A 25,658-nucleotide genomic window follows, 5' to 3' on the forward strand; every position below is an offset into this window, starting at 1 on the left:
AAATCCTCCATACGAGGAAAAGACCCAATGATAACGCGAGTCGCGGTGTTTCTGCATTATGAGGCTGCCAAAATGTCAAACGACGCTTGCCAAATCAATGCCGGGCCTTCCTTCACAGGAGCCGTCTGCCAGCGTGGCTAGCTGGGCTATATCTAGATGCGGTCTTCAGTCTTCGTGCGATCGTCTTCTGAAGTTGCAATGTCCGGTATACCTTTGATGTGTGTGCTGCCTGTCCGGCTGCCTGTCCGACTCCTGCGAAATTCGAGCCACCCGACGACCTAGTTCCTGAACAGCATGTCGCCGAGGGATCCCATTCTGGTCCCGAGGACCAACCCGGTCAAATGTGAGGTTATTCCAATCGCGTCCATGTCGAGTGGCGGGTCCTACGAGAGCCCTCCGTCCTATCGTTGGACAATGGGTCAGCCAACGGACAAGCTGCTTCCGTCATCACAGCCGCCCCGATACGCGCCCGACAACACTCGCTCCGAATCAGTCTCCGGCAGCTCGACATCGAACGGCGCAATTGCAGATTCCGACACGGTCAAAATGCCACCCGCGCTGCGGACCTGGGGCCCGATTTCGCCATGGCCCGAGTTCCGCATCTTTTCGCCCGACAAGAAACACAGCTATGCCGCTTACCGCGCTGGAACATTTAGCGGGAAGCGGGGGACAATCACGATACGCGATGGTGCCACCGACGGCCATGACACCTTGGTGACAGTCGGCAAGTCACCCGGAATGAGTTTCATGCGATCCATTATCGTCACAGTCGAGGCTCGCCCGGAACTTCACCAGGAGCAGTTCACCACGACCATGAGCAGCGGCAGCATGTTCGTCAGCTCCCGTCAGCGGTGGATCTTTGAGATCCCCATCGTGACCAACGGCGAGCTCACTTGGGAGCGGTTCAGGTGGAACTTCACGGGCGGCAAGACGATCAAGGACACTGTCGGATGCACTTGGGGCTACCAGCTGGTTTGGCTGCCCCGGCCGACGACGCTGCCTGGAATCCGGACCGGTGATGGGGCACCCCTTAAGCCTCAAGGGGCGGGTCCTCAGAGGCCGGCGCAGGCTACCGGTAGAGGGGAGATCGTGGCTGTCATCTCCATGTGTCTTGCATGTTGCTCGGCGGAGCCTTACAGGTTCAAGTTCTTCGGGACGGGTCTTCGAGGGACTCTAGGTGAGAAGTTCGAAGTTGTAGCGGTCGCAACGGGGTTCTGGCTTTGCACTCGTTGAGAGGCTTTGGGTGAGGACATCACGTACAACGGTGGCGCCGGCGCTCGTTTCATTGGTAAATAATGTTTTATTTACAGGCCTTTGAGATACCAGCGAACTTTTGCAGAGGTCCTGCAATGCTTCTCTCGCTTCCGTTTATCATACATGTAGCAAGTAATCTTTCTTTACCCTAAGCTTGCTTTAGGCAACACGGTAATCCAACCCCGCAGGTAGTTCTTGCCGCTCATATGTCATCGATTGTTCGCACAGGCCAAGAAGTGTTTGATGTACGGCTCAGGATCGAGGGGATCTTCACGACCATATATCCACAATGGTTGCAGTCTTCCCACCCAATCAGTCAGAAAGCCTGTGTGAATTTCAATGATGTCGAGCAGCGCGCAAAGCAATGAAACACGTTTTGAATACCAGGCTTCTCGAGCGACTGTGTCGAGCTGGGACGTTTGTCCGTGGTGATACTCGTGCTCCATCCACAAGACGTAATCGCAAACAGACGTCTTGACGGTCGGCTCTGGGTTTTGGGCCCGGTCTGTATCAATAGATACATGGAAATTGAAGCGATCGTTCTTGTAGTCGATTTCGTGCATTTTCTGTATCTTGAATTGAATTAGCCTCAGTGTGTACGATTTCAAGTATGAGCGCTATAACTACTCTTTTTGGACGCTTGTGCGGTTCTGCTTTTGCGGCCTCCTGGCTGGCTTTTCGAATCGAGTCTCGGAGTAGGGTGAACCAGTAGTTGAGGAGAGCTTCGTATTTCTCCTGGTCTCTGTGGTCGATGTCACTATTCAGAATGTCCGTGAATTCCTGCTCCTCGTCCATGATTTCTACAATGTCATCTTCGGACTTCTTTGACTTAAAGATGAATCGAAGGGGGGATTCGTCGAGTTCAAGCTCGCAACAGACATGGGTCATGTCCAGATCTTTGTGTGTCTCTTCTCGGATGAAGGACAGAACAACATCTCTCGCAACTTCGACGCCTCGATATTGTTGGATAAGAATGAGCCACTCCAATGACCATATGGAAAATTGGAAGCCACGTCCAAAACGGTCCCTACGACCCTCCTTCGGTGTGGCAGTGAGACAGCCTGTCGGTGAGCACGGGCATCTGCAACGATCTCTGACGAGAACATTCGCATCGGCAGCAAGCAAGACCCTTACAACGTCCATTATTAACCGTGTTTGATTGAAGTCGCTGATGTGCAGGCCCCTCAGCGCGTGTCCGATTGCTGTGCGATGCTGATTGTCTTCGAGGTTGACATTAGCTCCAAGCTCTAAGAGTCTGGAAGTCAAGGCGACGTCCTTATGTTTGACGGAGTTAATCAGACCGTGTTGGCCGAGACTATTAACATGGTTGATTATGGTGAACCCATTATCAACCAATGCTTCCAATTCGCAAACAGTCCTAATGTCGTGGAGAAGACAGTTGTTCCTCACGTCTCTTCCATTATACGTGAAGTTGACGTCTTCGCACAGAGCCAACAAGTGCCTAAGAGAGATCGGGCTATCGAAAAGGAAATCCGGAACTGCCAGCTGAGCGTTGACTATTGCTGCTCGTACCCAGGACTCTGCGACCTCTTTCTCGACGGATTGTTTGATGACCAACAGAAGGTTGTAAATCAGACACCAGTTGCGTCTTGCCACAGCATATCCAAAGAATGTGCGGTTGTACCGGCTGTCTTCTATTGTGAAGTCGGCATGGGCATTGATGAGAATGTAGAGAGCCTCTTCTTCGTCTGCCGCTGCTGCATACATCAGGGGCGTTATGCCATAATTATCGATGGCATCCACATCGCGACCTGAGTCTATGAGAGCTGACAGATGCTCAGGCTTATAGATTGCGAGGTGAAGCGGAGTTTGTCCAAGAAAGTTCTTCTCATCTCTCTTAGAGCATTGAATCCATTTCTTCACCGATTCTGATGATCCAAACAGCACGGCCTCGTGAAGTGGCGTCATACCGGCGAAACCTGGAGCCAGTTAGCGACCTTTCAATATACTGAGAATTTTCTGCAGCAAACCTTGGTTATCCTTGCAAAGCAGGCTAATGTACTCAACGAAGAAGGGATCGGGCGTGGAACCTTCGGATATCCAGTTTGGCGAGCAGGGTTGTGGCCACGCCTGAGCCTCTACCTCTCCAGCATCGAAATCAAGGTGTATGAGTGTCTCAAGAAGGTCGAGATGCGGACCTTCACCAATCCATTTCGCGCATCTGGTGAGAAATCTGAGGCAATGTTTTGTCAGATGTAGACGTCGGGTGGTGTATAACAGTGTTACACTAAAAGCTACTCCGCTAGGTGCAATACTCAAAGTCTGCTTACCGTGGATGCATGCTACCTTGAATCATCCCTAAGTCACCCATGAGCAGCTGTAGCAGTCCAAACTGCCTTCGAGTGGCACGCCCTCCCCATGGCCAACGTGCAAGTTCCTACCGAAAGGATTAGCGATATTTGATCACCGACAAAGCGCATTGGAAGGCATACTTCGATATAGGACTTCCCAGCCGGATTCACGTGGTACCGAAAGCTTGGATCACTTTGGTAGAGATCTGTCAGACGTTTCCGAGCATCTTCATAGTCGATCATCCCATTTTGGCACCTCCAAATGACCTCAAATCCTGGAAATGTGTAGGGGACGGTGCAATCAGTCTGAAGACTGAATGACGGTGAAAAGGATCCCATTCTGCTGAGATAGTGGACTTTTATCACAACAGATCGATGGATGCCAAGTCGCGTCAAAGCCAATCGAATGTTCGCCCCATACTTCGCTGCATTACATTCTTCCACGTTGCAAGTTTGAAAGATTCCCATGAGGCTGTAGTCGAGTGCCCAGAAGCGCCCGGACGCCCTCTCGGAGTGATGGCATTGACAACAACAAGATCTCGACAAGCAATCTTGGCGGTATTTCAATTTCTGGCGCTTGATTGCTCGGTGTGTGTTCGCGACGTCAATGGCCTGGTTCGACAACGGAGCGGCAGATTCTGTTAGCTCTGGTCCCAGCTCTAAAGACTCATTGGTCGATCCGAGAGCGGCTGTCTGAGTGGAGGATTCCGAAGAGGGGCTTTCTGTGCCTTCCGAACAGGGTCTTTGGAGGCACAGATGTCTGACTTGAACTGATTGAAGCAATCTGTGTCAGGTATCAGCCATCTGGCAGCTGGGGGCATGAAGAGACGGCTCCTACAAACTCAGATTTATCTTGGCTGAATCGATTTCCCTCTGTAGCGCTACGAGATCTTCCTTCAGATGACGAAAGATCCACAGTTTCGACACCGATGTTCCACCCATTTTGGGGCGTTCGAGGATCCTTGTTATCAGCCTTTCAAGACTCTGGTGGACTCGACTGCAGCTTCGCTGGCAATGAGCGTGAGCCTGGTCGTCACGGTATGTGACATCGTCGACCGATTGCATGAGACAAACCATGAATTTCAGTTCACTTAAAAGAAAGTCCACCTCATTGTGAGCTTCCTTTACATTCTGGCGGATGTCGCGAAGCTTATCGATCCCGCTGCTAATTTGTACCAGCAAAGGTGCGAGACCCAGGACGATGCCAACAATTTCAGCCATATCGCCAGGTTGGGATCGTAGGGAATAATGAAAAGGGGATAGAGTGAAGTCTGCTCAGGAAGCCGAGCGGCAGTTGAGCCTCTGCTGTCAGAAAAAGGCAGACTGCAAGTCTCAGGCTCCAACAGGTTGCCTTAGGAGATGGACGGCGGCAGGCTGTGCCTCACGCAGCAGGCTTGACATGGCACCAGAACTCGGGGCTTCTTTTTCAAATGATCAGGCTGCCGGGGGTGGTGGGCCAACCAACCGTCATTAACCGTTGGCGGGCTGCACTTACCCTCCAAGCCTTCAATTAGGCTCATTTCTTCGCAACCCTGAATCTCCGTTTTTTCTGTGGTGTAAACGCTGACTCAAGCTGGAAAATCATGTGCAATCGCTCGATTCATTGCAGCTGATGCTCACAAGGGGAGTTTGAGCATCCCGTTCAGACACACTGGATACCAAAAGTCCCGCTCATGCACATGCAACCTTGGCGCCCAAGCAGAACGCGGCCCTTGAAGCTTCGCTTCTTCAGCGTGTTGGTTCCAGGGGAACAATTGAGTGCGATCGACCACAGATGGATTGATGCTCATGAATGCATCTACACGCCGGGCCACGCTTGCCACATTTGTGACGTTCGAAATTTGCTGCGTGAGCCCGGGAATTTGAACGGGGAACGAGCTTCTCAACTGGCTGACATGCCTCCATTCCGCAGGCTCAGTGTGTGCCCCACAGCACGAGCTAACATTCAACCCACCTGATAACCAGCCATGTCAGCAAGTGGGAGCCGGAATGTAAACATGGTGTCGGCAGGCAGTGTTGTTGGCCAATTATCACAACGTGCTCTTCTTTGTGCAGCCATAGTCAGGGCAAGGTCCACCCTCAGGCGGCACCCATCCCCTCTTCCTTCCGAATTGCGCAGAGTGAGGCGTATTTTGAAGAAGGCCACCAATGAGACACAGATTGAGTCGGCGCAGCTCTCTTGGTGCGACCTTGGCTTCTGCACGCCAGCGTGTAAACCATGCGGGTGTTTCCTGCGCCTTTGAGTACCCAGAGAAATGCTGGAGGTGACCATCCGAATCCCCCATCCCCTGAGCAAGTGTGCCATGACCCCCCCTTCTCTCTCTTTCTCTCAGAGATCGAGCGTCGTAGTCCGTTCTTCGTGGCCTAGAACCTCAGCCAAACATCGCGGAATTCATGCGCCGAAACACACCAGCCATTCTCGAGGTGCTTCCAAGACTCCAATCTACGTCACGAATTGTGCTAATTCTCTCTAGAAACACCGTTCCGCATTCCTACCAGCGCTGCGAGTCATCGAGTTCCGCCGCCAGGGTTGACCCGTTGAGCATCTCTGCAAGCATCGCGGGCCTTGTCTCTCTCGCGGATATAGTCTTTCTCCGCTTGACAAAATACATCAAAGAAGTCAAAAATGCCGATACAGAAATCCATGAACTCCGCAATGAGGTCAACTTGCTTGGTGGTGCCTTCAACATGCTATCGAGATTAGCAAGGGGCCACGAGATGGAAGACGAACCATTTAATAAGGACTTCCGAATGTACCACATCGAAGGCTGCTCTTTCATTCTCACCGAAATCTCCCAGAAGACTAAATAGTACGACGCAAACCCCAAAAGCAAGGTTCTGAAGCTCATGTGGCCGTACACATCCTCGAAGACGAAAGAATTGCTTGCCAACCTCTCCCGTCACAAGGAAAACATCAATCTAGCCTTAACAGCCAATTCCATGGAACTAATGCTGCGCCACTTGGCAAAGGAGGAAGACAGAGAAAAGACAACAGCTGAGATTCGAGCCGATGTTCAAAGGACTCGAGAAATTGTGGTACGGATCAAAGAAGATTCCAAGCGGAAAATGGTCCTGAGATTCTTTCTCGGCTACAATCCGCAGCCCAACTACGAAATGAGCGTCAAGCTACGGCACCCGATGACTGGCATGTGGCTTGAACGTCTTCTCTCTTTTCAGACATGGCTTTCGAGCCCCAGCTCGCGGCTCTGGCTGAGCGGTATTCCCGGTGCAGGTAAAACGGTTCTTGCTGGCTCTATCATCGGACAAGCTCTTGGGCGAAGCTCAGACACCGTGGCGACCGGCTTCTTCTTCTGTGACTACAAGAACGAGATAACACAGACACCATCAAGCGTTCTTGGGGCTTTGGCCCATCAGCTTGCCCTCCAGAACGAAGAGGCGTACTCGATTCTCGAAGAATATTACTCCGAACTTCACCCCGAGAAGGGTCTAACACGATCTCCTAACAAAGAATATCTAATTAGAATCATCGTGTTAATGGCGGAAAGCTTTGAGCAGGTGTACATGGTGATTGACGGTCTAGATGAGTGTCAAGACAACATAGAAGAGGTTGTAGACGCTCTATGTGAGATTGCACGGAGCTCTGATGAGATCTCCATGGCATTATTGAGCCGAAATGAGGATAATATTCGAGTTCGCCTTCAACACCCGGAAGCTGATTTCGCCAATGAAGAAATTGCAGCTCATAAAGAAGACATCACCGAGTACGTTACTTCAGAGGTTCAACAACGAATCGACAGCAAGAGATTACGTATTCAAGACCTGTCGTTGAAAGGTGAAATTGTCGATGGCTTAGTGGATGGAGCGAATGGAATGTATGCAATAGAAAACCCAAGCGAAAATCACCTGGTTGTTCTACTGACATAACTTCAAAACAGGTTTCGCTGGGTCGCTTGTCAACTTGACCATCTTGGAGACTGTATGTCAGATCAGCAGTGTCGAGAGGCTCTACGCAGTCTCCCGCCCAACCTTCCAGAGACTTACTTGCGCATATTGAAACGAATTCCCGAAGCACAGCAAGTCTATGTACAGCTTACACTGGATTTCATTGCATTCGCCAATCCCAAGCTCAGCATCTCACAGTTACGGGAAGTTCTGTCGGTGCCATCGGATGATTCGTTGTTAGAGGCATCTGGGCTAGTCCGCGAGGATGCCATTACTAGGCATTGCGGTAGCCTGATTCGAAAGTCCAACGACGGAGAGTTTTTCGAATTCGCCCACTTTTCGGTCCAAGAGTTCTTAATAAGCCGCGCATTGCATTCATCGAGGTTCCAGATGTTTAGCATTTCAGAATCTAGATGCAACAGGCTCTTGGCTACACGATGCGTGCAGTATCTCCAGCTACAGAATTTCAGTCATGAACCAGCCCCAACGCAAGAGGGGCTTTCGAAGATGGATCAAGACAATCAGAATTATCCCTTGTACAGTTATGCCGCAAGCAACTGGATATACTACGCAAGAGAGCAGTGGGATGACCCTTCTTTGCTAGCCAGTGCCAAACGGTTGTTTGATCCGTGCAAATCTGCATGCTTCACGCATTGGGAGGTTTTTCTTGTTTTGCAACTCAGAGGATGGGCTGAGAAGCTGGAAATAGAGGACCAGATGAACCTGGTCGCGGAGATCGTCAACGAAAACACCCACCCGTTGCACTTCGCCGCAACCCTGTCCTTACCAGAGATCAGCTCCTTTCTTCTTACACAGATCGAACCTCAGACCAGCGACTACTTCATCGAGAAGGTATTTGAATGTGCCGTCGATTGTCTCTGGGGCGCTATCCGGCATACCGGAAAGGGGTACACTAGGTTTCACACACGAGCACGGTTCCGGCGCCTCATTGGAACAGACACTTCTGAAACCTGTTTTACGATCCACACCATACGTCTTTTCATTCAACATTTCGAACAAACCCCCCGACATATGGTACGCCTTGCCATGAGTTGTTGGATACAGACTTTTGATTTCTCAGTAATTCAGCTACTGGTCACTGGAGGCACTGTACTCGCGCAATGTGACTTGGACCAATTTTCCGAAGAGATGCAGCACCTCATCAACGTTGGCCTTAACTCCTGGGACAACGAAGAGATGCAGTCAATGTGTCTGTTTTGCGAGTCTTTGAGGCGCACGATTGACGAGTCAGCTATTCATTTCGAACTATGCCGGCTGGTCTGGGAATATGGTTTGAAAATAGCACAAAATATTGGTTACATGAAAACATACGAGATTGATTCTCGCATCTCTCAAGATCGACTGAGCCTCGAAAAGCTGAGCATTTCAGCCTGCCATGACGTGGATGATACCCAACTTCGGGAAGCCGTCAAAGATGCACGAATAAGTACATCATCTATCACAGATTGCGACACCGGGAACGGCTTATTGCATAATTTAGTCCTTGGAGACCATGAGGAGATGAAAGGTGCACTTGGAATGTCAGGATGGGAATACAGGATTGAATTAAAGCTTGACATCCTTTTGGGTGATGGCTGCAGCCTTTCCTCGCGCAGCAACAACGGGCACACACCTTTTTCACTTGCCTTGGAGCAAGGAGAAACGCGTTTGGCTGAAATACTTCTGGAGAGAAAGGAGTTTGCATCTAGCGCTTGGGGCTCCCCAGTTCCGATCCTTTTGCTGGTCGCCAAATCCGGATCTGAAACAGTCCTAGACCAACTGTTGGACCTGGGATTACCAACTTCGCCTCTCGACTACAGCTCCAAAAGCCCATTACACTGCCTGCAAGCAAACACTGAATTGGGCCTGGCTATTCGATTTGAACAGATCTTACCTGGTTCTCGAGGGCTCCGGAGTGATGGAAAGATGCCATGGGAACATTACCTCCATAATACGAATTTCGATCCACCGTCCTCAGACGTATTGAGCTTTTTGATTCAGCCTCTGCTGCTGCATTTCGAGTCTTTGGAAATTTCGAATATTTGGGAATCTAACACTGCAAATCTCTCGCAGCATGCGCTTAGAAAACGTTACAAGGCTGCTGACCTAGTGGTCAAAAGTCTAGTTCAGGATGGTGTTCTGAAGCAATACGAGAAAGCTCGATTGAAATCTGGCCTTTTTTCGTTCGCTGGATTGTTCTCGGCATTTTCAAAAGATTTCGACGAAGGCGACTTTCCCATCTCTGACTCCACAATGTGTCTTTTGCTCGAAGCCACAGAGTACTGGACTTCATTCCAAGACACAGATTGCGCGGTTCAAGTTCTGAAGCTTTCAACGAACCTAGACTACGACATGACGTCATTCCAGTTGATGAGACGCGGCGTTAAGGTGCATCGACGTGTTGAAGGAATTTCTGCCCTTGAGCATATTTACACGCTGCCAGCTGTCGATGACGAAAATGTCTTCCGAATTGAAGAGTTTTTGAAGCACGCAGACCCGGGATCGATAAATCAAACAAATCCGACTTCCGGATTGGGGCTCATGCATGTCTCGACCGATATGGATGAACAGCAATTCAGGCGGAAGATACTCGAACTGACAATAGAGGCGGGCGCCAGCCCAAACCTACGTACTGCTTCCGATGTGGGCGATACTGGATTGACTTGTCACTTGGACCAAAAGACTTTCGAGTTGGCCTGTGTCCTTCTTGAACTGGGAGCCGATCCCCTTATCCCATCTCTACACGGGTGGACTGCCGTTCACATGGCAGCTGCGCGAGGGGCCATGCTCTTCATGTCAAGGCTGCTATCTCCCAGAGAGCCCACATGGACGATAGATTGGGAACATGGGTGTAGGACTGTGTATCAGTCAGAAACCTTCAATGACACGACGCCACTTCATGTTGCCGTGACGGCTTCTGCAGACGTTCTTCTATTGCTCCTCCAAAATGTACCCTCAATCAATTTGGAAGCCGCCACAGACAATGGATTTACCGCATTGCATTGGGCAGCAATGGGAGGAAGCATCAATTGCGTTGAAGCTCTGGTGTCTCGGGGCGCAAATGTCAATGCCAGGTCAGCTGACGGCCAGCTGGCTCTCCACATTGCGGTTGAGAAAGGCAACCTCGGTTTGGTTGAAAGATTGCTAGAGCTAGGCAGCGAAATAACGGCCAGGTCAGATGGAATGACGCCGCTCTTTTTGGCCTACGAAAACAACCAGCAGTTGATCATTGATCGCTTAAAAGCGCATGCTGCACAGTCGTCTGCTGTAGCTCCAGTGTGGGATAATGTTCCCTCCTCTGCTCTCGCAAAAGCCGTTTCACGGGGGGTTCGGGCTGGAAGCCTTTCCACCTGCAAAACCCTTTTGGATCGACAGTCTTCGATTGATATCGATATCTCAGAAGAGGGAACTGGCGGTTTCACCCCTCTAGCAGTCGCCATTAGGCATGGGATGTTGGAGATCGTGGAATGGCTTCTGGAAAGGGGTGCAAACGCCAATTGTTACAATGGAGATGGGACATCTGCTGTTCATGACATGCCCAGGAAAGATAATCTGAACCCAATACTGCCAACTATGCTGGATCAATATCTTGCAGACGGTGGCAGTATACTGAGCGAGTCCATCAGCCCCATCTACATAGCAGTTGACGAGGCTAATACTGGAGGGTTAAGCATTCTCCTGAATCACATACGGGCGAATGAAAAGGAGTACGGGTTAGTATTATCTCAGTATTATGGTGAATTTAATGCTAATACAAGTAATAGGGAACGGGCTGGTGTTGCCAGACTGACTGTTGGTCAAATGTCCGTGGATATGCCATGCAACGGCTTTCCACCATTACATATGGCCATTGAGAGGGCTAACAGAACCGCCATTCGGCTCCTGCTCGATAACGGTGCCGACGTTGAAGCAACGGACTCATTCAATCGCACGCCCCTAATCTATGCAACTCAGCGGTTAGTTGGCATGGACGCTTTCTTCATCGTCAACATGCTTGTCCGAGCTGGCAGCAACCTGAACCACCGCGATAGTAAAGGCATGGGCCCACTTATAGGAGCTTGCAAAAGTCGAAGCTCTCCTTTGATCATCTATCTGGTGAGAATTGGCGCCAATCTTCATACAACAGATCACGTCGGATCCAATTGTCTACACCACCTACTGGACAACTGTGACGAAACCAAAACAGCCAGCATAGTACCGTCAACATTTCTCAGACTTACTGGAATGCTTATCGACCCCTATCAAGCCAACAAGTCTGGCTGGTCTGCTGTCCATATCAGTATGCATAGGACATCAATGACGGCTCTCCTTCTCAATGGAGACTTCCAGCTTACAGATCTCGCACCAATGTCCCGGTCAACACTTCTCAAATGCCACGCATGCCCGGAAGCTGCTTGTCTCCCGTCAGGGTTTCGACTTTACTGCCGCAAGATGTCCTTCGAACGCTTCCGGAAGCTACTGAATACAGAGCCTGCTGACGCGTGGAGTCCGTTATGTCGTGCTGCAGCCATAGGAAACACAGAGGTCATGAAGAACCTTCTTTCTATTGGGAGTCTAATTGACTTCGAGGGATGTACAGAGGGATCCGCCTTGATGACTGCTTCAAGAGCGGGAATTCTGAAGTCGGTGAAATTCCTCACCCGGCATGGCGCCTCTATCTCGTTCCAAGGACGCAAGCAGCATTATTCTGCTGTGGAAGCTTCAGCAAGGTCACCAAAAGTTCGGCGCTGGCTACTTGTTGATCGGTTTACCGATCAACTCAAGTTGAAGTGGGCTCAAGAGGTATCCGATGTGTCTACTGAGAACCTCAAGAAGTGGAGTGGTATCATGAAGGCTGAGATGGTGATCTTGGGACCGTGGGAACGGCGAGCTAGTGAATCCTCCCGACAGTACTGGTCGCGTTTAGAACAGATGAAGAAAGGTTTCAATGGCAAGGTCGTGCCTCCTGACCAAGGAGCAAAGACAAGGAGGCAGTCTAAGTTGATCCCTTCAGAACCAGTCAACATTGCGGCTGGGGGGTACAATTCTACGGGCGAAAATCGCCAAACGCTTGGCTTTTGATCATGAGTTAGGAGAGGCATGTCTTGGGCACAGTTGTGGATGTGTTTCATAAAATGATGGATTGGTGGCGAGATACTTCGTTGCCCGGGGGCACTCGTCTGGATATACACAAGTTACATGGGGCACGTTTTTGTAGTCCCAGATCGCCGATGAATACGGTGTGTGGAATTGAGATTTTCTTATCAATCCTTTGCATGTCCCCTGGCTTTCATTGTTTGACAACTGCGTTAAGGACAATCAAGCCTTATGAATGGTAATGCCGGAAACACGCAGGCTAGTCTTGTTTCTTTCCTCTCTCGGAGTTAATCACGCCCAAGGGAGCAGGTGGCACACAGTCAACAAGGCACCAAAGCTCATAATGATACGGACTTAATTAATCGCAAGCTATCGTGTTTATGAACAATTTGCCAGTGCCACGTCCTTCGACCCGGAAATGCCACGTATAGCTCACGATACTAACTGATGCACACCTCCCATCTTCGTCGACACATTTCATCTTGAGGACTTCGCACACGACTTCGATCCTGATCCTCCGACCATCGATCTTGGCCTCCTGTGCGCGAGACAGCCTAGTATAGCCCAACAAGGATGTCACCTCGGACCCGAGCTGTGAGGTGAACCTCGGCTTCAAGGTCAAGCTTGATACCGACCATGAGGCCGGCGTCCTTGAGCTTGCCGTTGTCGTCAACGGGACCTTTGAGGAGGTTTCCTATGCGATGTTAGAGAGGGAGCCTGACATTGGAGACTTTAGACTGACCGATGGGTCCGTTGGCGGGGCCGGACAGGCCAGGCATGGGGAGGGACTTTCCAGAGTTCTCCTTGTTGGTGTTAGTGGTGTTGAGGGAGTTGTTGGGGTTGCTGGTGCTGAGAGAGTTGCTGGGAGCGGTAGTGTTGCTGGAGTAGCTGGGGTTGTTAGACGCGGAGTTGGTAGAGGAGGACAGGTTGGAGGAGGCAGTGGTGGAGCTGGTCGGGGGGTTGGAGTTCTTGGTACTGGGGGCGAGAATCAATTGGATATGAAAGCAAAACTGGGGCTTGATGGTACTTACGGGGAAGACATTCTGGCGGTGTTCGGTCGGGAACGTGAGGAAGATCGTGAATGGTTTGAAGCGGAGTCGAGGTTGTCGTGAGATCGTTTATGCCACAGCTTGCCTGTATGACGAAGTTGCGGTTTTGGTGGTTGAGTATCTGCGGGCTTGTCTGGTGGTTTCTTGGGCGAAGGACTCTGGCGTTGGTATCTCCAAGCTGATCTGCGATGAGACTGAGGAACTTTGGTGCTGCTGAGGAAAAAGGTAGTCATCTTCGGCGGGCGCTGGCTTCCTCTTTATCCTTTTCCGAGCTTGGTGTTGTGAGACATTTCGAGTATATGTAGCTGAAGCTGGTGGACTCCCAAATTTCCCTTCATCCGGACGTAAGGGAGGACCTCTACTGCTGGGATCCTCGACAAGGATGCGCACCCTGTCTACGGTTACTGTGCAATGCCACGGCGGAGATATCTGCAGTGAAAACTCAGCTCCTCGCCCTACCCGACGGATGTTCACCGCAGCTCCCAACAAAAGAAAGCAGGTCCATGCTCAGGGGATGATGCTTGTTCAACCGCCTGCTCGCACTTAAGGTGTCGGGAGAGGCGCGCCAGACACATCGGGCAAATTTGTCAGACAGTGGCATAAATCCACGTCCATCGAGCTGCAACGCCCCTCTTGCCGAACGCTACCTCAGAGACAACAAGCACATTTTGCACTTCACACAATGGTCACAGCATTTTTCGTCGCGTTCTCGGCGGCATTCGGCATGGCGGAGGCCATCCGACATACGCAACAGACAGCTAGAAGAAAAGAACATCGCAGTCGCAAGAACAACTTGCTTATCCGGTGCCGCAAATCCACCAAATACTCTCCGGAACTCGAAGGGAAACATGTAGTTCTATCCGGAGACAAGGTATCGTCCCTTCCAATCCTTTCGGTTTTCCGAGGCTCACTCGCTTACATCTGCATAGCTCTTCGTGGACACAGGAACTGACCCTGACTCGGCGTTCGGCCATCAATTTGCAGGGTACTTCTTGCCGTACCCCGAAGCCCAGTATGCGGGCCTCGTATCGACCATCTGCGACGAGCCCCCGATCATGAATTGGATCTACGTGGACAGGGACACGTATGAACTCAAGTTCGGGACCCGTCCGTACGCGCAACACAACTACAACGGTCCCTTCGACTGCACCAGGCAGGACCATCGGCTCACCTTTGCCAGTTGGGAGGGCTTCTTTGTAGTTGAGAACGACGGCTTCTGGTCTCTGTACTTCGACGTCGAGCAGGACGGGTTAAAGTCGAAACTCGGGGAGGGTTGCCTTGCTTTGGAGGTGGATCTCGTGCGCGTGGAGATGCCTGTCAAGCCAGTGAAGCCGGAAGAGAAGGAGGAGCAGGCCGTGGGCAAAACCTCCGGCGAGGAAGGCAAAGAGAACGACGCTAAAGCGGGAGAGCCTGAGGTGCAGCTCGAGTCACCAGAAGTGGACTGACATGTGGAGAAGGGAGTGACACAAGGGGAGGCGATTCATAGCTTGGCCACCTTGGCAGATGTCGTCCAATCTGGACAGTCGATGTGTTAGGTGAACAGAGAGGACATTGCCTGATCCCAGTAACCCCCTCGTTGGATTTGTAAAGCCATGCCAGCCACAATAGAAAACGATGAACACATCCGAGGGTACAGCTTCCTGCGGTAAGGGGCACAGCCGCCGCCGCGACCCCGGATTCCACGCGCCTGGCCCGATCTAGATCCACTCTTACTTGCAGGGCTAGCTTTCAGGATCAGATCATCAACGTTGCCCTCGGGAAGACTTTTTTATTACACGTGTACGGGTGCTGCATTGCACACAGGGGCCATTGCAGATCTCCCGCTCGTAGCCCCATCTATCGCGAGCTGAAATCGGACGGAATGGCCCTGTGGGATGGACCTATCCTGGTGATGATCATGGGCCAGGCTTCCTTGGTCTCGATACCAATACGGCGCAAGCAGGAACTTGCCTTCAATCACTGGTTGTTGAATTCCGTGAGAACCCATTTGCCGAGTTGAGATGCCGGCAGGCTCCTTAGGTGAGCCATTAATGGCGACAGCCCTGCCGTGCGACTATGTTTCACCCTCTGCAAGTCGGCCGACGGCTGCGCCATGCGAAAAGCAATACCAGGCGCCAAACTTGCACACCGGACCCGCATTGCAAGCGATATTGGACCTATTAAGCCTGAATTTGCTGTAGAAGTTCTTTAATCACGCCACTTTGGTCAACTACTTGGCACAATGTTCATTGACGGCGATTCATGATTCCACTGTTTGGTTCGGTGAGAGGGTGGTAAAGGCTTGGCCTTGGCCGGTGGCAGGTCAACAGCAAGCCCAATTCAACCTCAATGTTTCCCGACACCGTCCTTCTCTTCGTTAAGATCCGTGCTGTGCCGGATATACGAAATTTAACTTTCCGACATTTCTCGAGCTGCATCGACAACCTGGCAAACTGCACTTTGGGGTGAGGTAGCCATGATGTGTTGGCAGAATCCACTCTTGACCTGTGCCCCCACATCAGCCTCATAGGTGGCACACCTAGGTGACGGGATAAACCTAGTGCGCGCGATTGAAACTATTTACGCACACGGAATCAGTCGAGAAGAGTGAGTGGGACCTCACCCGGGCCGGCCCAATGTTTTGAGACTTGAAAGTCTTGGGATGGGGATGCCAGGAAATAGTGCTGTGGCTGTTGAATCCTTCAACGCCACCAAGGGCGATCTGACGGCTACAACGGAACTAGGGAACCAGCGGGAACTAGGGACGGACAGAACACACAGCAGCTCACGGGCAGGATTTGGAGGACGTTAGGAAGAGGCGTGTACTTTAGAGTATATAGCTTGAGCCTGCGGCCCTTCACGTCATATACCCTTCGGGAGGTCGGCCGCAAGGGCGGTTGCGCCCTTGCCGCCTCGGCGTTGAATACAACAACAACAACAACACTGCCTCACAACATTCCCGGTGATATACCGAGCCAACCCCTCGGCTCTCTGCCTCATGAATCGCGACATTCTGCGTGACAAACCTGTCCTTGGGCGTTCAAGATACGCCCTTGGCCATCATGCTCGGTAGTGATATGCTGTCATGCCTGTCCCGCAATACGCCTCCCAGACCTGATGTGCGCGGGGGCAGAGCCCGTGTGTTTCCAAGTTGCTCGCAATGCCTTTCTTCAGCGCGATATCCGGTGCCCTGTCGATCGATGAAACATTCACATGGACTTCGATGGTCGAGTGTGCGTCGAGGCAAGACACGGCAAAAAACAGCGGCTGTGATTGCCCGGCTCTACATGCCCAGCCACGGAGACCTGATGGGTTAGGCAGCATATTGATCATCAGCATTGTTACCTGCGAGCTAAGAGTAAGCCAATAAGGTAACCAAAAAGGACTGGGCCAAATCTACAAATACAGGCACTCCCATGTTCATGAAGTCTGTCGAAACGATCCTCCACACGATCAACCTCGCCAAGATTCTGGCATCGACTGGGCAGACGAAGCCGGTTAAGGTGCGGGCGTTGGATGCATAAACGCCGAAGGAGGCACTTGGTCATCAATGAGACTACAAGTACATGTGCCTCGCTCCAGGTGCATTGTGTTCGAGAGACGCGCTCATGGATAAAACAAGCGACCCAAAGTTGAATAATCGAGCTTGTTCGCCGTTGCCAGCATCTATTGTTGTTTCTCTTGTTATGGAGCCCTTTGCTATCTAAAGAAATTCTGACCATAGTTTGGATATGCTGCTAACAGTTTGAAGACGGGGATACATAGGATTTGTCGACAATCAATGAATACCGAAGGTCTGTTTCGGCTGTAGTGTGAGACTTAAGACGCCGGGAATACTCTGGTAGAAGCCAAGGGCTGATTGGTCGTGGAATTAGACTAGGAGAAGAGTTAGAGGGCGTGTGGAAAGGAAGGCTTCCCTCTATCCTAGCCGTCACGACACAGCTTCAAGATTGGCCAGGATAAGTAACATATCTGAGGATGGAAGCATACTGTTCTCTGCCTAGGCATACTTTGTCCAGGTCTTGACGGTGACGCACCCCGGGGCAACGGGCTGATTATCAGACGACGACACGACCTTGTAGATTGGCCGGTTCATCGAGCAGTCGCTTTCTAAAACCATTCTTCTTTGGATGAACGATGGCGTATCGGCCTGTGACATCCGTGGGCTTTGCTGGAATTGCCTGCTTCACCGCCGCGCCCATAGCTCCGCCACTACTTTGGCGCTGGAAACATGCTGTCAGTAGATAGGCAATCTACCGAGAAAAGCCCATCAGGTCATTGGTGCGACTTTCGGGTAAGGTACTATGCTTTTCTGGCTCCTTGCTAGGGTACTACTTTGTCATGGCGGCTTTCTGAATTCGCAGAACTTCACTCGTACGTATGGCTGCTGAGAGACCAGCTTGGGGATGGACCCGAGGAGCAGTCCAGCCCAAGAAGAGGGCCAAAGCTGCTGAGTTCATACCTGCATCTCATCAGAACTGGCGTACCCTAGCCAGTGTCCAATCCCAGAGCGTGTCTAGTTAAAACTTTCAGCAAGACCATGACCTTGCAAACTTTCCTGGTGTTCGTCAACGAGGCGAGGGAGGTGGGGTGGAATATAGTGATGCGCGAATGGTTTTGTCGTGTCCTTCCCGCAGTCTCTTCTCCTTGGCCTCCATTTGACTGTCGTCTTATCGACTATGCTGACGGGTTACTGACCTAGTTCCATCAGCTGTCGCCATGGTCTTTGGGAAATCTCCATGCTTCGATACCTTCATTTCTCTCGAATCACAAACAAGGACGAATGAAGTCCTATGCGAGATTGAACCCAGATCATACCGCATATCTTTGTCACTGCCGTGACCTTGCCGATTGAGGTTTCGTTCATGGATGCTGCTCCGGGTTGTCCCAAGCCTGAGAGCGGAGATTATCGTTCTGTTGCGTCTAGCTCGCCTCAGACTTCGACAGCGCCTGGTGATTTTTTTCGGTTCAACCTGGACCTACCGGAATGATTGCAGGTATCGTGGCGGCCGTTCTAGTCGTCGGGAGATCCGCTGCCGAGCGGCGTCCGGAATGACGACTTTGGGTGGGTCTTCCCTGTGACGGTCAAAGACAAGCGTCGAAGACGGGGCATGAAGGAAAGCCGCGATCTAACGACGAAGAAGAAAGAGAAGAAGACCGAATAAGAGAGTAAAGCCATAGGCAGCTTGGGTACGTGTACTGCATAGCTACTGGACTGGACACTGACCGAGGTGCTTTTACTGCTTTTTCCCCTACTGTGAAACCCCCTACTGCGTGGGCTCGAAACTTCCTCAAAACAACAAAGTCACAGGCAAAACAGGCTAAGATAGAAAAGATTGGCCTTGGTGATTTAAGCTGAAAAGGCTATTGCCTGGAGCCATTCGCTGATTTCATGTGACGGCATCCCGGAGCCTGGCCCGTCTGATCCAAGCCAGTTCATTAAGTGAGTGACATCCAGACGAGATGAATCCTTGGACGCTCCGCTTTTGGCTCTCCAAGATTCGAGGTCCTACCAATTGACCGATCAGCCAGCCAGCCTGAGCTTATGCCACTGTCGCTGGTTGGACCGCAGCACAGTCTATCATTAACCCGTCTATCGAAATCAGGACTTTGGCGACTGAAAACGTATCCTTGTAATTGAGCGCCTAACCCTGTTACGGCCCGTATTCAAGGACCTGAGACGTCACTCAGCCCTAGGCTTGAGGCCTGGATACTGGCCTAATATCGTCTTTTCGTGAGGGATTAGGCATAGACTTTTGCAGCCAGGCACACCCGGCACTCGTAGCTGGATTAATCAAGCCACTTGACGCAGGCTATGAACCCTCAGAGCTGAGGACATAAACACACAAGCGCATGGTCATCATCAATGCCATGTCATTCTCCGAGTTATGGACTCGTAATGGAGGATCGTATTTATATGTAACCATCTTCTCTGATATCAGCGAGGGGAAGGAGGAAGAAGAAAAGGCTGCGTGCGCATGCATGCTTTCCGGTTGATTGAAGCAAATCAGTCCCTCAGGTACCCTGGTCCAACTCCATTTCTTCCCATACGGAGCTTTGTCGATGATCCGTTACAAAATCTGCAAACCCAGAACTCCCTTGGTTGTCTGACAGTTTACGTTCTCCAGCTACTAGAACTTTCACCACTACCCCAGTCCCCGGTTCCTGCACCAAAACCATCAACGGCTGCAGTAGCATTGTGTCGTATTGTGGAAGTACATCGAATCGATCTACAACGAAATAGACCACACACTGCTCAGATTCAGAGAACACAGCTCGTCTATGCTGTACAAGTAATGCAATGGACGCTCTAAGAAAATCCATAGCAGCTGTCGAACAATCCTTTAGCGTCACATTTGCTGTCCCGGTGCTGCGGGCGTCAATCTTTTCTCGGCTGTTTTGAGCGGTACCTAGAATTTGTTGGAGCTGGAACTCAAAGTCTGGAGTGTTTGAGCTGCCTAGCGCTTCTCGACCGATAGGTGTCAATTCTAGTAATCGGTATCCAAGAGAGAGAAGGACCAGAGCGGCGGCGGGAATAGGGCGACAAACACCTCCGATGTCAACTTCGTGCTTGTTGTCTGGCCCACAAAAATGCCACGACACGATAGCTTGCTTGTCCTCTAACAATCGTACTGCTTCGACGCTAGCCTGGGATGTCCATGCCAGAGCCGTGTCCCAGGGGGCTATGGTTTGCCCATGAACAAGTAAGAATGTTGATCTTTTGATCTGTGCTGTTTCCTCCACCCAAATGTTGAATGCACCCTGGCCAGTCAAATCTTCGGCTCGAAAGGGGGGTATCCTCTTGAGGTGTGAGAACTCTTCATCTAGTAAGGAGATGAAGTCTTGTAACTGGGTGAACGCATTATTTGGAGGAAGGCCGAGAAAGGAGCGCGTCTTATCAAGCCTGGCGTTTGTTCTTTCGTTCTTGGTCTCTATTACGGAATTCATTAGTTCATATGATAAGAGCAGGCCAGTAGAAATGCAGCACCTACGCTCAAGCCCCGCATCTATTTTGCTCTCTACTCTGTCCAGCCGCAAGTGTGCCTCCATGTCACGCTCTTTGACAAGTTCTTCAACTGCGCTTCGCAGATCCGATATTTTTCTTTCCAAGTCAAGTTGAGGAGGTCGGACTACTACGTGCCAGATCCTCCTGGAGGAACTCCGAGAGTAATAGACGGTTGCCTCTTGCATGAACTCAATACCAAGACGGTACACAGTAGCAACGCACTTCTTTAACACACTGCTATTGCTATAGATGCCGACTAGCTTTTGGATCCGCGAATACTCAGACTTCAATGTCTGAATCGTGCTGTAAAGCGCCAATTCTGTTTCGACCTTGTTTGCGGCAACCTGCGAGCATGTTATCAGAGATACCTCTAGTCTAGAGCCCGACCAAGTAAATGGTCTTCATCCTTTTAAAGACACTCCTCGCTCATGAAAGCTTTCAGTTTCTACTTACCACCATGAACAGCCCTAGAGCTTGAAGAGCACCCGTCACGAAGCTCTGGTCGAGGCCCCCCATGAGCTGCACCACACCTGAGTAAGCTTGACAGTAGCCTCGAAACCCCACGAGAAAGTCGCACAGCCTTCTGCCAGCTCGCTTGCTGATTCTTGGATCAGAACGATGAGATTTTTCCAGCAAAGACGCGATTTTGATCCGCTCATCAATGAGTTTGTCTAGCGCGTCGAGATCTGAGGCATACAGAGCGGATACATCGTCTGGCTTCGCTTCAGAGAAGGTGAATCGCCAACCACCTTGAAGGACCTTCTTGCGAGTTCGTTGCCAGAGCAACTCAATCGAGTCTAAAGAAGTAGATGCAGCCTTCTCCATGACAGAGCTATCAGATGAGGAAATGGATTAAGAGATTGTCACAATTAATAACACTTAGATAAGTGGGTTAATGCTGTTGGAGATGCTTACCGCTGAAGCTCATTCCCGGTTCTGGTCCAGAATCCTTCTATCTCTTCACTAGTGTATCTAACCCCATGTGAAGACTCGGCTGATTGTCCCATGCTGGAAATGATGATCGTGAGAAGAGGTTGGTCTCGAAGCTGAAGATTTCCCGGTAGAGGAGGATGTGTTTCCGTTCATGCGTGCATAGGAGATGCCTATCAGTGGTCTTCAAGAAAGCGCCTAGGAATTATAGTCGCAGTTATAACGGAAAGGTTGCAGTATCGCCAGTACCCTGGGAACATTACGATTGAAGCCGTGCATTTATGGAAGCATGCGTGGGACTTCCAGGCCCTATCGTGCCTCCATGAGCACCAATCTACACCGGCGGAAGGCTCTCAGCGTATAGAACGCTGTGCCTCCAAGTAGTATCTGCATGCATCGTGCAGGAAGTGCATTATAATATGTAGTAAGACCTATTTATGTCAGACAGTAAACCAGTTAGGATCAGAACATGTCATCAGCTGAAAGAGGGGTTCAGAATGATTTGATGAGGGTAGACGTTTAAATGGTGGCCTCACTGTTAAATGAGGCTATCATAAAAGAAAAGGTAACAATTGATCTGCGCCTATGCATGTATGGGTGGTCAGAAAGTTGAAAAGTGCCTTTATTCTGCGCAGCGGCTTGCCTTTTCAGGTTCAGCTGCATATAGCTATTGATTTATTCATGCATTATCAATTACATAGAAGCTGATAGGTGAAAAGGAGTATTCTCAGTCTTCACTATCATAACCATAAGTAGCAATTGATCTGCGCCTATGCATGCATGGGTGGTCAGAAAGTTGAAAATTACAATAACTGTGCCTTTATTCTGCATGGCCGCTTACCCTTTTCAGGCTCAGCTGCATGCGACTATTGATTTATCAATGCAGGATTGAAGACAGGTGGAAAAAGGTGACCTCAGCATTTTAAAACCTCATTTATTCAGTCAGTAAATATAGCTCGAATTCCTCAGCTTGGGCAGAATAATGGTCATCTATTGCTTCATTGACTTCCCGTAACGAGACCTGAACATAATCATTTTACGATTTCATTTTATCCTGCAGTTTGATGTGATGGCGACAGGAATGCAGCACTTCTCCAGCGACACCATTTCCACCCTCGAGCGCAGGTACATAGCGCTGCTTGAATTGAGGATCAAGGACTTGGAGTCTAGGGTTGGTGGGACTAACAAAGAAAAGGCCACTTCTGACCTTGCGCTGCTTGCGGGAAAGAGTCTGAATTCCCAGCCAGTAAGTTATGAAAGAAATAAAGCTATTAGCTCAGTATTCTTACTGAAGTGTTTGTGCTTACCACCCATGGCCAGGGTACATCTGAGGGAGATATCGAGTTGAAAGAGAACGAAACCACATCGGCTGAGACTCATCCACACAACGGTCCCCAGACGCCAAGGTGTCTCTTTGTTCAGCGTCCACTGAAACCTATCAATGGCTCAGCAGAGTGCGCCTTAGAGCGTTCCGAATTGGTCAAGCTGGGGCTGGAATCCATCGAGACTGGAAGCGAAAGCCAAGGGTCGCCCCAGCAGCTAAAATACGCCAGAATAGTGGAGGAGCATGGTAGATATTTCGAAACTGAGATAAGCGTCCGAGCACCAGAGCTGAAGGCCTTGTTGAGCGTAGCTCTCGAGGCATATCCCAATTTGCACCTTCCCCCGCCCGATTCGCCTTCGTCCTGGGACAAAACAAAGGATCCTGTCGTCTTCGTCAGCCCGTGTGAGCCTCTAATACACAACTGGGACAGACTAAATGACTTGGCAATCGAGGATTCGCTCCGGACGGAGGAAATGAAGGTTCGCATCCAAAAGCTGGGACCCCGTACAGACGTCACGATGGCCGGGTCTGAGGAGCAAAAAGCACGAGCGCTGGAATATCTGGGAAAAGCCAGCAACCTCGAGAACGCACGTGCGCAGCTGAAATTGATGCTAAAGCTCGTCAGGACGATACCAGAGTTGGGCAAGTACTTTCAATCAGTCGAGGCGCAGAACAACACTGGATCTATTCAGTTTGAGCATTTGTGGACCATCTTTCCACCCGGGGAGATCGTTTTCTCAACACTGTTCATGAACGAACCCCAGCTTTTTATCGTCAAGGACTCCAACGACAAGCGCGACATAGACGAGAGACCTGGAAAAGACACGTCGGATGTGTCATGGTCGATGGTTGCTTGGGCCTACGACTGGGACGGGGCTTGTTTCAAGAGAGTGCCAGTGCAATTCCGATTCGAACAGTATACGGGGAGCAAGGTTATCAGTACACTTCATTGTCATCCTTTCAAGTTCCACAAACCGGAAGACGCATCAAGATCTGATGAAGCTTCACGAGAAGCAATGGAAGCGGCATTGCTAGAACGCGGCAAGAGGTTTGCGGAACTATGCGTGAAGCAGCAGGGATCGCAGATGTTTGATTACGACGGATTTGTAGTCTCTCACGGTACTGGCTTTCAAAATGAGGCCGACGATGGTGGCGACATCTTGTGGCGCATGATACTTAGTAGAGGCAGTCAGAGGGGCAAAGAGCGAAGAGCGCCCAAAAAACGACGTATCCAAGGCCGTGTTATGGTGGACTTTGAAGCTTACCTTCAGTACTCCCCATGGTCAGGCACTTACGCACCTATGGGCTCGGCAGACTTTCCTCGCAGAAATAATGAGTGTCGATGCCCAGCTTGCGTTACGAACGCAGCTCTCAGAGACAGCCAGAAGATGGCCTACGACGGTGTCAAGACGCAGACCCATTTCGAAGATCTCCAGTTCAAGATTTGCCCTCCGAGGGTACTTGGCTATCATCTGGATTCAAGAACTTGGTTGGAATTAAGTGTAGGGAAACAAAAGACAAGCTCCAGCGAAGCCACCGAAGAATGGGAAAGCTACCTCAAAGATATCAAGGAATTGCGTAGCTCCGAGGCGTTTGAGAAGCTACAGCTTCTTGCAACACAAAAGTCGCTAATCAAGGACCTAGTGCGGTGTCACTCTAGTGGGGCTAATTCGAAGCCATTGATGACGGACATCATCAAAGGTAAAGGAAAGGGGCTAGTGATTTTGCTCCACGGGCCACCAGGTGTTGGAAAAACTCTTACGGCAGGTAAGTCCGCCGTCGATATTGTCAGTATTATCAGGCATAGAACTCTCCTTTGGCTAACCACTGTGCTTCGTTTCTTCTTTAGAAAGCGTCGCCCAGCTCGCCGGCAAGCCGCTCTTTTCTGTCGGTGTTTCCGATATTGGTCTCAAACCAGCGGAGGTGGAGCAAAATCTCGAAGCGCTCTTCGAACTGGCGGCTAATTGGCGGGCTGTATTGCTGTTTGACGAAGCCGACGTGTTCCTCGAATCGCGGAGCAGTCATACGTCAGATCTCAACCGCAACGCTTTAGTGTCGGTCTTGCTCAGGGTCCTGGAATACTATGAGGGCATTCTAATACTTACGACGAATCGAATTACCCAGTTCGATATTGCCGTACAGAGCCGCGTAAATTTGGGCATCAAGTATGATGATCTACAACGCGACCAGAAACAGGAGATCTTTGACAACTTCATTGGCCAGCTCAAGCCTGACCAGGTGAAGGACAAGGAAATGATTCGACGCTGGTTTAAGGACGAAGAAGAGGCTAGAGATTGGACCGAGGGACTTAATGGACGACAAATCAGGAACATTTTGTTTTCGGCCGCGAGCCTGGCTCAGCAGGATGGTGGAGAACTAGACTTGAAACACATATCTAGAATGGCCAAGAGCACCTGGAGATTCCATGACAGTATCAAGAGCGTTGTTGACGAGGCACGCCGGAGAGCTGAGGCCGGGAGGAAATAGAATTCGGGAATAGCCGCCTATCGCTATGGTCCTTCACTTCTCTGTCTTCCTCCATGGCAACAAACTATGTTCGTACGTCTAACATCACGTCCACGATGGCTTACGTCGGAAGCCGTTGAACGCCCCACCATAGAATTAGGTGGGTCCGTTGAGACAAGGGCGGAAACCGTTGTTCACAGCAGGGTGGAAGCCGTTGAGACTTTCCATAGTAAAATAGGTAAAAGTAGCATGCAATTAAAGCCAGGATTTGAGCGATCATGAAAATGCAGTTTTCAGTGTCGTATTCGATGATGTGAGTCCAGAAATAGGTAAATAGGGTAGTAGATGTTTTTGTGATG

At 50.5% G+C, this 25,658-nt stretch overlaps 5 protein-coding genes across 5 annotated transcripts; 3 read left to right on the forward strand and 2 right to left on the reverse strand.

Moving 5' to 3' along the window:
- Positions 1 to 294: 294 nt before the first annotated feature.
- On the forward strand, positions 295 to 1,233 carry COL26b_007153 (uncharacterized protein; the record flags this gene model as incomplete). Its single annotated transcript, XM_053179955.1, has 1 exon — positions 295 to 1,233. The coding sequence occupies one exon, from the start codon at positions 295 to 297 to the stop codon at positions 1,231 to 1,233; it is 939 nt and encodes a 312-aa protein (XP_053036163.1).
- Positions 1,234 to 1,463: 230 nt separating this feature from the next.
- COL26b_007154 (uncharacterized protein) lies at positions 1,464 to 3,183 on the reverse strand (the record flags this gene model as incomplete). Its single annotated transcript, XM_053179956.1, has 2 exons — positions 1,464 to 1,820; positions 1,882 to 3,183. 2 exons carry the CDS (start codon positions 3,181 to 3,183, stop codon positions 1,464 to 1,466), a joined length of 1,659 nt encoding a protein of 552 aa, XP_053036164.1.
- Positions 3,184 to 13,099: 9,916 nt separating this feature from the next.
- On the reverse strand, positions 13,100 to 13,587 carry COL26b_007155 (uncharacterized protein; the record flags this gene model as incomplete). Its single annotated transcript, XM_053179957.1, has 3 exons — positions 13,100 to 13,239; positions 13,288 to 13,520; positions 13,577 to 13,587. The coding sequence occupies 3 exons, from the start codon at positions 13,585 to 13,587 to the stop codon at positions 13,100 to 13,102; spliced, it is 384 nt and encodes a 127-aa protein (XP_053036165.1).
- Positions 13,588 to 14,276: 689 nt separating this feature from the next.
- Positions 14,277 to 15,039, forward strand: COL26b_007156 (uncharacterized protein; the record flags this gene model as incomplete). The annotated part of the gene is made up of 2 exons (XM_053179958.1): positions 14,277 to 14,465; positions 14,524 to 15,039. 2 exons carry the CDS (start codon positions 14,277 to 14,279, stop codon positions 15,037 to 15,039), a joined length of 705 nt encoding a protein of 234 aa, XP_053036166.1.
- An 8,312-nt stretch (positions 15,040 to 23,351) lies between these two features.
- Positions 23,352 to 25,320, forward strand: COL26b_007157 (uncharacterized protein; the record flags this gene model as incomplete). The annotated part of the gene is made up of 2 exons (XM_053179959.1): positions 23,352 to 24,600; positions 24,683 to 25,320. 2 exons carry the CDS (start codon positions 23,352 to 23,354, stop codon positions 25,318 to 25,320), a joined length of 1,887 nt encoding a protein of 628 aa, XP_053036167.1.
- Between the last annotated feature and the right edge of the window lie 338 nt (positions 25,321 to 25,658).

Source organism: Colletotrichum chrysophilum, assembly GCF_026319265.1.
Source record: "Colletotrichum chrysophilum strain AFK26 chromosome Unknown scaffold_56, whole genome shotgun sequence".
NCBI classification, from domain to species: Eukaryota; Fungi; Ascomycota; class Sordariomycetes; order Glomerellales; family Glomerellaceae; genus Colletotrichum; species Colletotrichum chrysophilum.